This window comes from Diabrotica virgifera, chromosome 8 (genome assembly GCF_917563875.1).
Source record: "Diabrotica virgifera virgifera chromosome 8, PGI_DIABVI_V3a".
NCBI classification, from domain to species: Eukaryota; Metazoa; Arthropoda; class Insecta; order Coleoptera; family Chrysomelidae; genus Diabrotica; species Diabrotica virgifera.
The window spans coordinates 196,664,714-196,684,029 of record NC_065450.1 but is presented as its reverse complement, the minus strand read 5'-3'; the positions used below and the strand labels follow the sequence as shown (position 1 = coordinate 196,684,029).

The window sequence follows — 19,316 nt, the reverse complement described above, 5'->3', positions numbered from 1 at the left end:
GGAACTTTCAAAAATTCGAAAAATTGCAATTTTTGAATGTGAATAACTTTTGATTAAAAAGTAAAATAGCAATTCTGCTGACAGCTTGAAAGTTTAAGTCAAATTATACCGGTTTTAATTATTTGCATGGCTAAAAATTAATTTTTTTATTATTAAACAAAGCTATTTGTTTATAAGCCAAAAAATTGTTTATAAGTTTAAAACATTGCTGAGGCCCCTTAAATAATCCGATTTTAATTCTATAAAGTGTATTAGATAGGTAGAGCACCTCTTTATATATAAAAAATTAGACAACTTCTAAATGGTCTACTTTTTGTTCAGAAAGATTTTAAAAAATTTGAACTTTTTTATAAACATTTAGATTGCAAAGGACATCGCACACATCTTATGGAAAATATAATGTCACTCAAATTCAATAAAATTTATATGAATAGATTCGTTTCAAATTAACAGTCATTTCTTATCATTGCGCCAACTCTTAATTTTCAATAATAAGAGCAGAAATTGATATAAATCAATCTGAAATCAAATGGGTAGGTACAGTTACGATCACTGAATAGTTTACACCTTAATTTTTATATTGTAATACTGTAAAATTGCAGTGTCGTAGGGATCTGATAAATATCAAATTCAGAAAATATCAAAAAGTCAATACTTGTCAAAAATTTCACGTGTTGAAAAATAAAATAAAACGATATCAAACTCCTCCAAAAATCTTCTTTGTATGCTTTCCATTTTGTTATTTTTTTTATTTAGCTTAATGTCTCGACAACTAATGTCCCTTGGCATTTTTGTTAAATTTTATAAAATTATATTTATATTATTTTGATTTTTTAATTTTAATCGACCTATTCTAGGTACACCACTGGTAACGTCACTTTGGCCTGTAAACTATTCAATGATCGTAACTGTACATAAGTTAGAGAGAGAAAAAATATTTTAAAATACCCAGATTATCGGTAACTTCATAAATCTTCTCAGGCTATTAAGCATCTTATTATAATAGGCCCAGGGAGGGTTTAAGCTGTTTTGAATAGCACCCAGAGCAATAGTGATGATAACTGACGTTTATAGACTCCAAAAATGTGATTTCGATAAACTTTAATTGCAATTTGCGCCGTAATTAATCATAATTAAGAGTTGCCGCAATGATAAGAATTGACCGTTAATTTAAAACGAATCTATTCGTATAAATTTTATTGAATTTGAGTGACATTATATTTTCCATAAGATGTGTGTGATGTCCTTTATTATGCAAAATCTATTAGGTCGATTTTAATGAAATTTGGTACACGCTTTAAGTATGTTACAAAGAATTTCCTAAGCGAATTACTAAGGTTCTAAGTGCCACCAAAGTGGTTAAAAACATTGACTAACAACAGGCGTATTTTGCCTCCTTAGTTTGTATTTATTGCTATATTGCAGAAAAGGTAATATGTTAAGACATTTTTGACCAGTCGTATATCATACAAAATTCAATTATCTTTATTTTATTTCTCTACGACTTTGTTCCAAAACGAATCGTTTTAAAGTTATAAGCAAAGAAAGCAGAAAAAAATCGACGTTTTTCAATTTTTAGCTATTTTTCAATATATTGTGTTTATTTTTAAAGTCCATCCTTCCATGCCATATAGGAGCACCGACCATATATAGCATTTTGTGAATCTTAGTCTTAGGTTTAGGTCAAAGTCAGACGTTACTAAATTTCATGAATGCACTTCTGGCTCTTTCTATCCGACATTTAATTTCCATATCCGACATCCAGTCTTCACATAGCCAGGTTCCCAGGTACTTAAACTTTCTTACGCGCTCTACATCTAGGTTGTTATATGCTAGTCTTGAATTTTGATGTTGACATAATTGACAGCTGATTATAAGGAACTTCGTCTTTTTTATGTTGATGCTAAGTCCCATAAGGTTTTGGAGGTCTTTTATATTGTCTGCTATTAAGACCAAGTCATCTGCATATCGTATATTATTGACCCAGGTACCATTTACTTTGATGCCGCTTTCGCATTCCTCAAGAGCTTCCTGGAAGATACTTTCTGAATATAGATTGAACAGTAGTGGGGAGAGAATGCATCCCTGTCTTACACCTCTGAGAATTTTTTGAGCTTGCGTTGTTTCATTATCCACCTTGACGACAGCTGTTTGATTCCAGTAAAGAGCCTCTATGCAACGAATGTCTTTTTGATCTATGTCGAGTTGTTTTAGTATATGTACGAGTTTATGATGTTGTACTCGATCGAAGGCTTTTTCATAATCTATAAAGCACATCATTACATCTTTTCTTTGATCGTAGCAGTTCTGAGCTAGCACTTGGGTTGCAACTAGTGCTTCCCTGGTACCCAGGCCTTTTCGAAATCCAAATTGAAAAGGCCTCGGTCCCATTTAAACATCGTCCCATTTAAACATAATAATTAATTCTATAAAATGTCATAGATTTATTTTTGTAAACAATTTTAGACATTGTTGTTTAATTGTGTTATCAACATTGTGTGTTGTATTCAACATTTCAAATGCTGTATTCTGGTGTTTTTTAAGAATGTCCATTTTAATGTTAAAATATACAATGTCCAATATTTGGAAAGGTTTTAAAAAAAAAAAGTGAATATCTCTGTCTGATGCAATGTTTCATAATCATATCAGCTTTTAATTTTTTAAATTAAATGAGTTTATTTAATTTAATTCATATTCTAAGCTGTCAAAAGTGTTTTTATCATCCAAAGAACACATAATATAAACAAATATGCTTTCATTGCAAATTTTCTTTTAAGATTATAAACCAAGTTCATTGTTGTATTTTGATCTTCCATATTGGTGTATGATTTCAGATTGAAGAGTTTGAAGGATTGAACAAGAAAAAAGAAGTCAACGAAGCAGAGAGTAATAATCTGAATATAAAATTGTTAGAATCTGAAAATAGTATAAAAGAGTTAAAAGAAAATAACACAAAACTCAAGCAAAAATTAAAATTTTATCACTCGAAAATAGTGAAGTTTGCTAGTATAGCTAAAGAGTTGAAACAAAACAAAGCTGAGATTTTAGATATGTTTAAATCGTACATAGACCAAGTAAAAGAATGGAAAGATCAGTTAGACTTAGGGGAGAAGAACATAGTAAAATATCTCAGCAGTGTTGTAGCAGAAAACCAAGCCTTGAAGCAAAAAGTAGAGGAGCAAAGTAAAGTTGAAGATAGTTGTAGTTTTGACAATGAAATCAAAATTCTTACTGATAAACATGAGAATGAGAAATCTGACTTACAAAACCAATTAATACACTCACAAGACCAAATCCTAAACATCACTGAGGAAATTAAACGGGCTAATTTAAATATTTCACAGTTAACTAAAGACATTGATCAACTAAAACAAAACAATTTGGACTCCAATAAAGTAATAGAAGAGAAAGATAAAATTATTAATGAGAGCCAGGCTCTTAAAGCTACATATGATGAAGAAAAAGAAGTATTATTAAAGGGGATACAAGAATTGGAGTACTTGAAAGAGAATAATTTAGATATTGAAGAAAGTCTAAGAGAATCAAGTAGGAAAATTGAAAATTTACTCTTGGAAATTCAAGAATTACAAAAGCAACTAGAGGAAAAGAAAAAAATTGAGACCGATTTCAACAGTAAGTTAGCAGAAAAGCAAAAATTAGAAAATGACTTAAATGTTCAAATAAGTGATTTAGAGAAACAAATTGAGGCCCTAAAACGTAGTAAAACAAATGTTGAGAAGGTAATAGAAGATTTAGAAAGCCAAATTGAAAGTTTAAAAACAAGTACTGAAGAAAAAATCACTTCGATGAGTACAATTATTCAAGAACAAGAAAATGAACTGAATATATTAAGGAAGGAAAATACTACACTGCTAAAGATTAAATCAGATCTTCATGAAGAAATTAATAAAATCAATAATGAAGAGAAAGATCTTAAAGAAAAATCAGAAAAATTCACTGTAGAAACACAAGATAAATTAAAAGAGTGTGAGAAGACTGTAGCAAACCTACAAAATCAAGTTCGTTCATTCGAAGAATTAGAAAGGAGGTCAACAGAAGAGATTAAAAACATAGCGAATGAAAATAAACAACTAACAGCACAAAATGAAACTTTGCAGGAAAATCTTCGAAAATTCCAGTATTCTTTATCTAACAGAATAGATTGCTCTATTCAAACAAACGAAGTGCCTTATAATTTAGATGAATTTGAAGAACAAGTTGTTAGTTTAAAGAGAGAAAACGCTGAATTGCTGTCTGAAATGAACGAAATGAACCAAGCAATTAAAGAAAGAGGTGAAATAATTTCTAAATTGGAAGCGCACCGTGAAGAGGTACTAAAAAAACTACAAATTCATGAAACCCAAGCCAATAAAAACATTGATAATATCACAGAGAAAGAAAGGATCATTGAATGCTTGAATTTAGAACTACAAGAGTACAAAAATAATAGAAATCTTGGTGCTAGTAATGAAATTATTAGTTTGAGAAGTGAGATAGAGAATTTAAGGGATAGGTTGAATGCTAATATGGAGAATAGTTATGCTGATAATGATACTTTGTCCACTTCAACCATTTCCAGGACTGAAGAGGTGAATAGGTTGAAGGATCTGGAGGGATCTTGGGAGGAGAAGTATGGAAAGTTGAGAAATTTGGCAGTAAAACTTAAGGGTAAGTGTTTTATTTTATATGTTCTTATATTGGCTCATTGTGTTATCTTCCATTCCTTTTTACTCATGTCTATTAAGCCAGATCATCCATTTCATGAGTCCATATTTGGAATAGTTTCATATTTTTTTTGCTAATTTTTTGCTAATTTATTACCACAAAAACAAATTTTTTGCTCCACCCCTAACCGAGAAACAATGGTTGATGTAGCTTAATATTATGTCACATCATCGATAGCCATATCTCGCGAACCTAAAGAGCTAGAAAATCGTACGACGCGGCATATTTTTTTGCTAATTTATTGCTGTCGATCTGCATATGCAACATACCCCAAAACCACCCCTGCTTCCCTTACAGCTAAACAACACCCCCAAAAAACAAGAAAAATCCTAAAAAATGATTCTCATGATATGGTTGACAGTTGATGTTCAATAACAAATTTTTTTCTATGATAAGTTCTATCGATCCAAAGCTTATTTTAAATGTTTTTTAATGATACTTATGCACGTATTATAAAAATTGAGTTATCCATCGCATTTTTTCGGTATGTCAAAAAAAAAGTGTTTCATTTTTTGTTTATTACATTTTCTGTTATATCTCGAAAACTGCTCGATGGATTTTAATGGTCCTCATCTCTTTTTATTTTGTTAAACGTGCAAAAATATGAATTTTTCATTTTACCATATCAATGTATATCGAACCATATCTCCGAGATTTATCGATCGATTTTTGACTATTATTAAATATAAGTCACTTCGATACCACTCCGGCTACACTCATAAAAAAAGTAGTTACCGATCTTAGAAAAAGCGTTCTTGAACGAAGAAAGGCTGTTTTCTACAGCAAAGAGTAAAATAAACTATAGCCAAGAACTTATTCTTCATAAGAATGTATTGAAAAAAAATTCTTGGTTGTAATTTATTTTACTCTTGGCTCTAGAAAACAGCCTTTCTTCGTTCAAGAACGCTTTTTCTAAGATCGGTAACTACTTTTTTTATGAGTGTAGCCGGAGTGGTATCGAAGTGACTTATATTTAATAATAGTCAAAAATCGATCTATAAATCTCGGAGATATGGTTCGATATACATTGATATGGTAAAATGAAAAATTCATATTTTTGCACGTTGTAACAAAATAAAAAGAGATGAGGATCATTAAAATCCATCGAGCAGTTTTCGAGATATAACAGAAAATGTAATAAACAAAAAATGAAACACTTTTTTTTGACATACCGAAAAAATGCGATGGATAACTCAATTTTTATAATACGTGCATAAGTATCATTAAAAAACATTTAAAATAAGCTTTGGATCGATAGAACTTATCATAGAAAAAAATTTGTTATTGAACATCAACTGTCAACCATATCATGAGAATCATTTTTTAGGATTTTTCGTTGTTTTTTGGGGGTGTTGTTTAGCTGTAAGGGAAGCAGGGGTGGTTTTGGGGTATGTTGCATATTATGCAGATCGACAGCAATAAATTAGCAAAAAAATATGCCGCGTCGTACGATTTTCTAGCTCTTTAGGTTCGCGAGATATGGCTATCGATGATGTGACATAATATTAAGCTACATCAACCATTGTTTCTCGGTTAGGGATGGAGCAAAAAATTTGTTTTTTACGGCTAATGACAGCAAAAAATTAGCAATTAAATATCAACCGTCAACTATATCACAAAAATCATTTTTCAAGATTTGTCGTTGTTTTTGGGGGTGTTGTTTAGCTGTAAGGGAAGCAGGGGTGGTTTTGGGGTATGTTGCATATGCAGATCGACAGCAATAAATTAGCAAAAAAATATGCCGCGTCGTACGATTTTCTAGCTCTTTAGGTTCGCGAGATATGGCTATCGATGATGTGACATAATATTAAGCTACATCAACCATTGTTTCTCGGTTAGGGGTGGAGCAAAAAATTTGTTTTTGTGGTAATAAATTAGCAAAAAATTAGCAAAAAAATATGAAACTATTCCAAATATGGACTTATGAAATGGATGATCTGGCTTATAGACATTTTTTACTCCAGTCGTCAGAGATGAAAATGTCACTGAATACTGAAAAAGAGAAAACATTGATTTTCTGAGTCTGTACACCATAGAAATAACTGTTTTGAACAAGAAATGTAGCTGAGGCTGAGATAATTTTGAACAAAAATGTTTTTTAGCACTTTTTGTGTAGAATGAACTGTTCTCTTAGAAATAACACTTAAGAGCAGAGAGTAGCGATCACCAGGTAGCAACAAACGCGGTCCAAGATTGCGAAAGTTCTGCGAACAAGTGAGGCAACAGTGCGTCGGTAATTCGACACTGACAGTGACGTTTATACTATCAAAAACAATCATTTTTATACACATAGGCGCGAAATGTTGCCAGGTCAGTGACATTCTTGTTATAAAAAAATCGATTTTTAGTAGTTCCAATGCGACACAAAATCTAGGCACGGGATAAAAAAGTTTATTTCAAGAAAGTGTATTTTTTTGTCTTTCTTAATGGCGGTAAAGGCTCCTTTTTCAATATTTTATTTAGTTATAGAGTAATTTCCACATACTAACATATTTCTGAAATTGGGCTCTGTACCGCCATTCTTTATTATATTACGATTATGTGTGCCAAATATCTCGACAAAATATTCAAAATTAGAGCCGCAATCTTGGAACGCGTTTGTTGCTACCTGTTGATCGCTACTGTTTGCTCTTAAAGCGACCAGTGATTTTTAATGTCAGTTACTCGCGTGAAATAATTTTTTTCTACGAGCGTGCAAAAATGTCTACTTTCGCGCACGCGTTTTAGTTTAGATAGTTTTAGTTTTCCGCACGCGTGTTAATTTAGACATGTTAATATGGCTTTAAAGTAATTATAATACATGCAATATACGAATATTTAGATATTATTTACTAATTTATTTCAAATATATCTTATTGTGTTCATGTTTTAATGAAATTAACGCGAGAATTTGATGAAATAAAATAATTTTGACATAATATTCGAAAGTCAAATCAGTAGACAATAACAGTGGTTTTGACAACCTTGTCAAATAATTAATTTGTGTATGTATTTTCATATTAATTAAATTAATTGATTAAGATTTGGTCATTTTTTAAAGACTCGTAGAAAAAATATTGTTCCTAACGCTTGCAGAAAGTCTCTTTTCCTCACTCGACTGCTTGCCGAACTCCCGCTTCGCGTCGTTCGGCAAACTGCAGTCGCGTGCGGAAAAGAATGACTTTCTGCACTTGTTAGGAAAATAACTATTTTAAATCAAATTTGTATCAACTTGAAGGTAAAAATTCAATATTTTCTGTTCAAAGTGTCCTATCGATAAAAATCAAAATGTGTTTTAAAGGTGAAGAGTATGCATGCATATTCAATATTTTTTCCACCCAATGCTTTGTGGAAATATTTCCTGTGACGTGTGTCCCTTTGTAATGTGAAAGTTTAAATTCAGCTTTTTTAGGCATATTTCAAATGTCTCATATTTGTTGCAAAAATAAAAAATCGAAATTATAATGTTATATAAAATTAGGCACTAACAATGAAAATCCATAGTGACAGGTCAATGGAGCTAATAAATTTTATTGATCGCATGAAAATCGTAAAACATGCCAAAAATCACCCAACATTTATTAATTTAACAGTTTTATAGAAACTTGCTGCACACTTTACCTTAAGGGGCTATCCTAGTGTTAAAGTACGGAATTCATATATTTTTTTGGGAATTCCTAAAATAAAAAGTAGTGTACCAATTGTTTTGAAAATTTGCATTAGCAGTTATTTTGAAAAGAAGTAGGTAACTACAATTAACTGTAAAACAATTTTCATAAAAAATATTGAATATTAAACGATTTATGCGTCATCTACTGGCATTGTGAAAATAAAAACATGGCCCCACTGCTGCAGTGACTAATAGAGATCCTGAAACATAAAATTTCAAAGTGATTATTGAAATATAAGTTATTTCCTATACCATCAACTAGGATTTTGAAAAATATTAAAATTTGGAAAAATGGAAAAAAAATGGAATTTTTTTAAAATTAGCTAAAACATTTTCAGTTTCAAAAACCGTCAAATTGACATTTTTTATCCGATCAACAAACCCCTAGTTGATGGTATATAAAACAACTTATATTTCAATAATAACAAACAAAGTTTCAGGATCTCTATTATAGTCGGTTCGCTAAACTCAGACGCAACTGGCTATATAATAATAATAACTGGATAATTTTTTTTGTTTTTTGCCAATTTTGCAAAAATTGGCAAAATTACTAACTATTTAGTGATTATTATTATCCAGATTTAGCCATACGGCTCACACTCCCTCTGAGGGGAAAATTGACTCATCCCAGATACCTACGGTATCAAAAGGATTGAGCTCTGGTGGGACTCTTTCCGTGTTATCGAGCCCTAGGTGACTTGGAATGCAGGTGTATCTCCCAAAAATTTTCTTACACTTCTGGCCGTCGCAAGTAGTACAGCTTTCTGCATGGTCTTATAAATATGTTCATTGAGACCCAGCTTTTTTATGCTTTCGAGGAGGGTCTTCGGAATGACACCAGTAGTAGACATAACAATAGGTATCGTCTGCGTACTTTGCATTCTCCATTGTCTCCGTATTTGAATTTCCAGATCTCTATACTTGGCGATCTTTTCAGTAAATTTACTACGTAAATTATTGTTGTTAGGTATCGCCACATCAATTAGTGTTGTTTGTCTTGTTAATTTATTAACTAGTACGAGATCTGGTCTATTATGTGCCACTGTTTGGTCTGTGAGCACACTGCGGTCCCAGTATAGCTTGTAGTTGCCATCCTCAAGCATACTCTCAGGAACGTATTGATAATATGGGAGATGGTCCGTTTGGAGAAGTCCCAGCTTGTTAGCTATCTCTTGATGAAGGATTTTTCCCACTGCGTCATGCCGTTCCTTGTATTCAGTTGCAGCAAATGCCTGGCAGCCCCCTGTAATATGTTGGATGGTTTCTTGGGCTTGACATCCATATCGGCATCTGTCGTTTTGAACCTGAGGGTCTTTGACGATATATTTCAGGTAATTTCTGGTTGGTATAACCTGATCCTGAATGGCCAGTAATGAACCCTCCGTTTCAGGGAACATCTTTCCTGATGTCAACCAATAGTTCGACGCTATATTGTCGACATAGTCTTGGCTAACTTCATTGGGATGTCGCCCGTGCAGAGGTTTACCCATCCAGGTGCGCAGTTTTTCGTATTGAGTAAGGTGGTTTATGCGCATTTCTGGTTCCCTCAATTTGACCGGTGTTGTGTCATCTACTGCGCAAATTGCGGTTATTATTATTATTATTATTATTATACATAAGCAAGGGCAGAGGGACAAGTCCCTATTATGCCCAAAAACAAAGAAATTACATAACTAACCTACTAGCAGATACAATATAAAACAAAAAAAAAGATATAATTTTTGTTTACATAAAAAAAATTAAATAGTTCAGCTATAATAAGAAACGGTCAAGTCTGTTTTTAAACGTGTTAGTAGAGGGGGCTCTCTCTCGAACACTCTATTTGGTAGGAAGTTCTGCCTTGATCTCGTAGAAAAGTTCTCTTTTTTAAGTTTGAACTGGTGACCTCTGAGGCGTTCATCTTGGTTTATAGTAAACATTTCGTCGAGATTTCCGAAACTGAATTTTAATATTTTAAAAGTGGTTATTAAGTCTCCACGTTGTCGACGAAGTTCGAAGGAAGTTAGATTGGCCATACTAAGTCTCTCTGCATAGGAAGGTCTTCTCAGTCCCAATGGAATTCGAGTTGCTTTTCTTTGGACGTTTTCCAACAATGTTTTGTCTCGAACCAAATCAGGATGCCACGTTGGACCAGCGTATTCAAGAATCGGTCTTACGTAAATAGTGTAAAGTTTACAGAATGACTGCATTGAAACTCTCGCAAAACACCTCCGAATAAAATATAGTCTGGAGTTCGCACAAAACTTTTAAATAAATTATTAACTTTTTAGTAATTATTTTTTGCCAATTTTACTAAAATTGGCAAAATTACCGACTAAAATATCTAGAAAGTTGCGTCTGAGTTTAGCGAACAGACTATAGTCCCAATCACTGCACCATTGATTCCCAATCACAGAATGTATCGATTTGCTTGAAAATTTGAGAATAAGTAGTGGATAGTCTAAGGATCAAAATCTATATGACGCCGAAAGGCGCTTTTAGTATGGGGGTGGTTGCCACCCCATCTCGGGGGGTGGAAATTTTGTATTATATTTTGGCCGTAAAAGTTGATAAAAACGTTCATTCTAAGCAAAAAATGTTCTAGACATTTTTTTGATAAAATTAATAGTTTTCGATTTATTCGCTTTTGAAAGTGTTAGTTTTATATCGAAAAAATCAATGTTTTACCAAGTACTCATTTACGATTCACTCAATTTTTGCCGTAGAAAAAATTTTTTTCAAACCAAGTTCTTGGGAATTAAATAACCTACAATTTCATATTTAAACATTTTTTCGTATCTCTGATGCTAATCTTTCTATTCTGAAGAAAATGGCATTTTTTACCAAACTACAAAAATTCGTTATTCGCTTTTAACTGTAGTTTTTTAAAAACTAATCATTTTAAGCCACTCAAACTTATAATCTATTAATAATACATAAATAAAGAAGAATGAATAAGACCAATGACTAAAAACACCGCTAACTTACATTAAAATGCTTTCAATTGGATTTCTCCTTTTTTTTTTCAAAAAAATATTGATTTTTAACCGTAACTTGTTTATTTTTATCTTAGAAAGTTTGTTAAAAAAGAATTTTGTAGGTTTTTACAAGATCTGTAAGCATATTATTATTAAATCTTTTAAAAATCCTAGTCGCAAAAAGAGGTGACTTTGAAAGGGTTGGTAAAGATGGTTCTTGCATGTTATTACAAGTTTTTATTGTCAATAGTTCACTGAATTTTTGCCGTAGAAAACATTTTTTCAAACCAGGCTCTTGGGAATTAAATAAGCTACATCTTCAGTATTAAACATTTTTTCGTATCTCTGATGCTAATCTTTCTATTACGAAGAAAAAGCCATTTTTCTCCAAACTACAAAAATTCGTTATTCGCTTTTAACTCAATTTTTTAAAAACTAATTATTCTAGGCCGGTCAAACTTCTAGAACCTATTAATAATACATAAATAGAAAAGACCAAATAAGGTCAATGACTAATTTTAATTAGGGTGGTGATTAGGGCGGTTACTTCCGATCACTTTTCACTGAAAAAAATAGGGACTGACATTCTTTTCATTATAAGTCACTTAACTTTTGAGCTAGATTTTTTTCTATTTCTGGAGATAGATATTTTTAAATACTTTAAATTAGTTTCAACAAGTTATCCTCGAAAAATGCATAGTTTTCCCGTCTTTTGACTTTGAATCTACAATATTTAGCATTTGACGAAGAAGAGCTAACATATATAATAAATGTTGTTCTGAAGCTATTTCCTTGTGGCATTTTTATATATTTTTATTATATTTTGACCACAACAGTTGGTAAAAACATTCATTCTAAGCATATTATTAAAAACATTCATAATATTTTTATATTCAATAGTATTTTGTATTTTGACAACGAAACCCGATTTGGGCTTCGAAACGTTAATAAATTAATTTTTTAGTAAAATTGTGGCTTATTTCCCATAAAAAATACGTAATTATATATAATAAAGTATAGCTCGATTACTATTGGTCTTAAAGAAAATTAAAAAAAACGGTTTTATTTATTTTTTCAAAAGGTACATTTTTGTTGAGTAAAGTTGTTTTGATAAAACGAAAACTTTTGGAGTTATTAGCAGAAAACTTATTAAAAACATTGATTTTTTCGATATAAAACTAACACTTTCGATAGCGAATAAATCGAAAACTATTAATTTTATCACAAAAATATATAGAACGTTTTTGGCTTAGAATGAATGTTTTTACCAACTGTTGTGGTCAAAATATAATAAAAAATTTCCACCCCCTAAATGGGGTGGCAACCACCCCCATGGTAAAAGCGCCTTTCGGCATCATATAGATTTTGATCCTTGGACTATCCACTACTTATTCTCAAATTTTCAAGCAAATCGATCCGTTCTGTAAAAATTGCGAGGTTTTGTCCTATTTTAAGCTTTCATTACTTGGACTAAATGTTTCATTTGGTTAGTCATAACAAATTTAACAATTTTGTATTTTTAATAATTATATGTGAATACATATTCAACATTTGTTTGTTGCAATATTGTGCGAAAACTATAAATGGTATTGAAAATTATTCTATGGATGAAAGAATTTAGATGTAATAACCTTTTAAACAAGACTGTGTGAGCTAAATTTGCTCTGTCAACAAAAAAGCTATTGCAAATTAAAGTGAAAAATAAAATTTTTATATATCATATTTAAGGGCATAGGCGCAAAATGTCACCTGCCAAAATGTTCAATGTGCTTTAAATGTATTCACTTTTTTTCGAATCCTGAGAATACTAAGTATTTTTGAAAAATTTAAACGCAGAATGAAAGATTACGTTGTTAAGGAGGGCCGAAAGTCCCTGAAAACTTCTATAATGTTTATTTTAATAAGTTACAGGGGTGAAAAGAAAAGAGAAAATTTAGTGTGACTTTTAATTTCAAATATCTCATTCAAAATAAACTTTTTGGTTATTGTAAGGGACTTTCGGCCCTCTGTAATACTGTAATCTTTCATTCTGCGTTTAAATTTTTCAAAAATACTTATTAGTTTTCCTAGTATTCGAAAAAAATGAATACATTTAAAACACATTGAACATTTTGACAGGCGACATTTTGCGCCTATGCCCTAAAGTATTATGTTTAAAATGAAAATTACATTTCTAATTAACTAATGTTTGACGTTTCAATTTCCACTACGGAAATCATTCTTAAAAAAAGAAAATAATTATTGTAAAAAATTCTGGGAAGATTTTATAACCTGATTTTTTCAGGTTACCTATAGACATAATACGAGTGCGACAGAAAACAGTGTTTGTATTTAGGGTAGACATCTCTTTCCAATCGACGGGGTTTGTCCAATGACATTGGATTTATCGACCACGTGACTTTCCCACTGCCGCTGATTAGAAAGAGATGCCTACCCTAAATACAAACATTTTTCTCTGTAGTACTGGGGGAACAATTTTAGATGGCAGCGTGTAGTCTAGGTATTATATGTCTTTGGATATATCCATTGATATAACCTAAACAAATCACGTATTTTTTATATGCATAATTTTATTAATATAAAAATGGCAGAACAATTTTAGTGCAACAAAAACAAACCTTCCTTATATTAAAATTTATATTACATGTCATATTTGTCTACAGCATACAATTATAATAATTCTTGTCAAAAGCAATGTTCCGATCTACATCTAAATACTTCTCCCTCATCGTTACATTGTAGCGATATTGACAAACTTTAACATCAACCCCGTCACTCACACAAATAGGCCTCTTTGAATTAACATAATCACCCTGACACTTTTCTTCGATGTTGTTTTCGCTGATCACCCTGTAGATATCGTACAAACAATTACAAAACCATGGATTTCCCATTAGGGTAATTTTTTTCAAACCGCTCAACCTGATGAAGAACGAAGACCTCAAGAACATCAAGGAATTGTGGTCAATGAACAAATTATCGAGAAGATCCAAACCTCGTCTAGGAAATGCGCTACCGTTGAGTTCTTTCAGATTATTATTGGTGAGGACGAGTGTTTCTAGGTTTGGTGTTTGTGAAAAACTCCCTGCTTCGATGGTGGATATCTTGTTGAATCCCAGGTTAAGAACTCTGAGTTTGACCAAATTTTGAAGCATGAAATTCGAGACTACCGTCAGCGCGTTATTCTGGAGCCATAGTATTTCAATTTTTTCAGGAAAACTGATTATTTTGTGAACGAAGATGGTTTCTATATTGTTATTGTTGAGTCTTAATCGGGCGAGACTGGGAAAATTAGTTAGCACTCCGTCTTCTATATTGGACAATAAGTTATTGCTCAAATCGAGTGAATTTAAAGCGGGTAAATTCACAAATATACCTGATCTGATGGACTTCAAATTGTTGTGGCTCAGGTTTAATTCTGTTAGTTTTGGTAAGTTGCTGAACGCTTTAGGAAGTACGTCAGTTATTTGGTTGTAGGACAAAAACAGCAATCTTAGCTTCGGTATATGGTTAAACGTTTCGGAATATAGTTTGTGGATATTACTGTTATATACAATCACTAACGTCAAGTTCTTGCCGTTTGAAAACGGATTTATAGAAATGTCTAACACTTGATTATCATTCCGTATTTCAAACGAAGTAATACCTTGTAAACTATTCGTTGGTTCGTTAAAAAATCGTTGAGATATTTGACTTATGTCTTCACATAGTAGTTTATTACGGTTTTTTACACAATCACTAAACGATTTATTAATGAATACAAATAAAACAGCAATTACGAACTTATTTAAACACATTTTGAAACCTACTGCACCCACTCTGACTCGTTTTGTGTTTTTTTACAAATCTTATCGTTAAAACACCGCAACGGATATTAGTCTGGACAGATTATCGGAGAATAGGCCATTTTTGGGAAAAGTTATTTACCAGCAATTTTATTGCTGGAATCGAATCTTATGATTGTATATATTAATAATATGGGTATGCAAAGTCCGCAGATAATGTGCTACTTTTTTTATAAACAAAATGGCGCCCGAAAATCGTGTTTTTTTCAATTTTTGCTCTATAACTCCAAAAATTTTAACTTTACACCAAAAAGACCCAAATAAAAATTCACCGTAATTAAATTCTGCATAGAGACGTGTTTTTCCCGATTTACTTTGACGAAAATTTTCCACAGAAAATGCGGGTTTTTCCAACAAAATCTTTAATTTTCAACTAAAATTTTAGATAAGTAATTGTTTATCAATAATTAAATAACTGGGTAATATAAAAACACTTTTCGTATAGATTATAATTACAGAAGCCGATGGTAATTGAATGAACAGTTTAGCAACAATGGAATTGTTAATTAAAAATTTACGGTCGCTATAATAACCACAATAATTATGATACATACGAATAACTATGATTTTTGTATAAAAAGACACTGTACCTATCTAATGTACTTTACAGAATTGAAATTGGACTATTTAAGCGGCCTCAGAAATATTTTAAAATTATAAACAATTTTTTGGCTTATAAACAAATAGAATATCTCGGCACCTATTAAAATAAATTATGAGAACGGTACTGGAAAGAACGTGGCAGGACACTTCTTTTGAAAGTAAAAAACTTTTAATTGTGATGAGTGGTTCCTGAGATACAACCGGCCAAAGTTGACCGGCATTTACGGCAAAGATATAAACAATAGGATCATAATTTTCGAACCATCACCTTTTTATTTTTGTCCTCTCTCTCCACACCAATTTTCATATCTTTAAAATACTCATAACATATAAATTATTATAATAAAAACTATCGATATTACGAGTGAAAATTACCAAAAATAGCAAAATTCCAATCAAAAATTAGGGTGGAGAAAATGTAATCTCAAAGTTCAAAATCGGTATACGTTAAACAAATGCATTTTCTCGGCTTCCCATGGAGCAATTTTCTTCATTCTTTTTTTGTTCCCAAATAACTCGAGTAGAGCCATCTAACTAACACATTATTAAATGTCAAAGTTGCTTTTGTTTTGTTATAATAAATTTATTTATTTATTATAACAAAAATTTTTAATTTGTTTAAATAAAGATTGTTTAAATAATTATACAACTTCCAAATGAGAATATTTGTACTTTTAACGTAAAAAGGTACACTTGTAGTAAGTTTATCTAAAAAAAGTCTACAATTGGAAAAAATATGTAGTTTCTTTTCTTATAAATAAATACATTTATTATAACAAAACAAAAGCAACTTTGACATTTAATAATGTGTTAGTTAGATGGCTCTACTCGAGTTACTTAAGAACAAAAAAAGAATGAAGAAAATTGCTCTATGGGAAGCCGGGAAAATGCATTTGTTTAACGTATACCGATTTTGAACTTTGAGATTACATTTTCTCCAACCTAATTTTTGATTGGAATTTTGCTATTTTTGGCAGTTTTCAGTCGTAATATCGATAGTTTTTATTATAATAATATATGTTATGAGTATTTTAAAGATATGAAAATTGGTGTGGAGAAAGAGGACAAAAATAAAAGAGTGATGGTTCGAAAATTATGATCCTGTCGTTTATATCTTTGTCGTAAATGCCGGTCAACTTTGGCCGGTTGTATCTCAGGAACCACTCATCACAATTAAACGTTTTTTCTTTCAAAAGAAGCGCCCTGCCGCTTTTTTCCAATACCGTTTTTAGGATTTAATTTAATTTAATATTTCCCGAGATATCCTATTTGTTTATAAGCCAAAAAATTGTTTATAATTTTAAAATATTCCTGAGGCCCCTTAATAGTCTAAGAGCTAGTGAACCTTTTGACTAACGGTCGTCCTGTAAGGCTAAAAATTTGTAGAGTGATAATTCATAGCACACCAAAGCTAAAAACCATGACCTGTCAGGCCTCAGCGGTGCACGTGTATCTACCAGGTGAATCGAAAAGTGCAAATTTAGGGGGTAAAATAAACTTTCTCCTGTAAGGTTTAAATTTAAGTATGTGTTTGAGTAAGTCATTTAGAAGAAATGTGTACAATGACAGGCGATTCTGAAGAGCATAAGACCTTGCCAGGCGAGGGGAAAGATTAGGGGTTTTTATTAAAATTATTCTTTTTGCATCGAACAAATTTTTTTTAGGCTTTTTGAATCATTCCAAACAGAAAAGGTCCTTAGTTATTTTTCTCTTAAGTTAATAGTTTTTGTTATATAAGCGATTGAAAATTTTGAAAATTGCGAAATCGGCCATTTTTAACCCAAATCGGACAATTATCTAAAAATTTCAATATTGGCAAGGTACGCAGATATTCCTTAAACATTGATTGATGAAATCCCGAAGAGTTTTTTGCAATAAAATAACGAAAACCGCTTTGTTTTTTTAATTGCTAATCAAGCGGGCGCTACACTGTAGTATAATTGAGGACGTTTGAGCTTGCATAAATTCATTATCTCGAGAATGGGCAAATTTGAAGAGAAATCCTCAGATAGGTCGATTTTTATTTTTGAATTAGGACTTTTTGGTATATATATAATACTAGTGACGTCATCCATCTGGGCGTGATGACGTAATCGATTATTTTTTTAAATAAGAGTAGGTGTTGTGTGATAGCTCATTTGAAAGGTTATTTAATTCTCTATTCAGTAATATAAACATTAACATAATTATTTATACAGGGTGTACAAAAAAATTTTTTTCTTCTATTTGTCAAATTTAATCAAAGTTAATTTAATAAAAAAAATTTTTTTGTACACCCTGTATAAATAATTATGTTATTGTTTATATTAGTGAATAGAGAATTAAATAACCTTTCAAATGAGCTATAACACAACCCCTACTCTCATTTAAAAAAATCATCGATTACGTCATCACGCTCAGATGGATGACGTCACTAGTATTATATATATGCCAAAAAGTCCTAATTTAAAAATAAAAATCGACCTGTCTGAAGATTGCTCTTGAAATTTGCCAATTCTCGAGATAATGAATTTATGCCAACTCAAACGTCCTCACTTATACTACAGTGAAGCGTCCGCTTGATTAGCAATTAAAAAACAAAGGGGTTTCCGATATTGTATTGCAAAAAACAATGTATTGCATCAATCAATGTTTAAAGAATATCTACCTACCTTGGCAACTTTGAGATTTTTAGGTAAATATCCGATTTGGGGTTAAAAATGGTCGATTTCGCAATTTTCAAAATTTTCAATCGCTTATATAACAAAAACTATTAACTTAAGAGAAAAATCACCAAAGACCTTTTCTGTTTGGAATGATTCAAAAAACTTTAAAAAAAATTGTTCGATGCAAAAAAAATAAATTTAGGAAAAACTCCTAATCTTTCCCCTCGCCTGGCAAGGTCTTATGCTCTTCAGAATCGCCTGTCATTTTACACATTTCTTTTAAATGACTTACTCAAACACATACTTAAATTTAAACCTTACAGGAGAAAGTTTATTTTACCCCCTAAATTTGCACTTTTCGATTCACCTGGTAGATACACGTGCACCGCTGAGGCCTGCCAGGTCATGGTTTTTAGCTTTGGTGTGCTATGAATTATCACTCTACAAATTTCTAGCCTTACAGGACGACCGTTAGTCAAAAGGTTCACTAGCTCTTAGACTATAAATAGTCCAATTTCAATTCTGTAAATAAAAATATTAATCTATAAAAATATTATTTTTCCTTTTTTATTTTTGTTTATACCTACTTTTTAGTTGTAAATTATTGTATACCTACATCAGAATTCCAGTAGGTATAATGTAAATAGTGTGGTAATATTTATTTGAAAATTTTACTGAAACTAGGTCATTTGTTTATCTAGTTATTAATTGTGGTGATCACTGTATTTCTTAAATTAATACAAGATTTGTTTGTTTTGCTTTATTAATAGACAACTTAAAAACAATAAAATTTTAAATCTATTATGAAGTTCCAATTTCCAATTACAAACACAGAATAATTTTACTCAAATAGACTAAATTAATAACCAATATAACCTTAAAATGTTTATGA

At 31.3% G+C, this 19,316-nt stretch overlaps 1 protein-coding gene across 1 annotated transcript in view; it reads left to right on the top strand.

The window, feature by feature from the left end:
• LOC114334534 (GRIP and coiled-coil domain-containing protein 2) overlaps positions 1–19,316 on the top strand; it is a 44,587-nt gene that overhangs the window by 2,259 nt on the left and 23,012 nt on the right. The window contains exon 2 of the mRNA XM_028284596.2: positions 2,835–4,668. Coding sequence (XP_028140397.1) covers positions 2,835–4,668 — 1,834 coding nt within the window. The remainder of the gene's footprint in view (positions 1–2,834; positions 4,669–19,316) is intronic.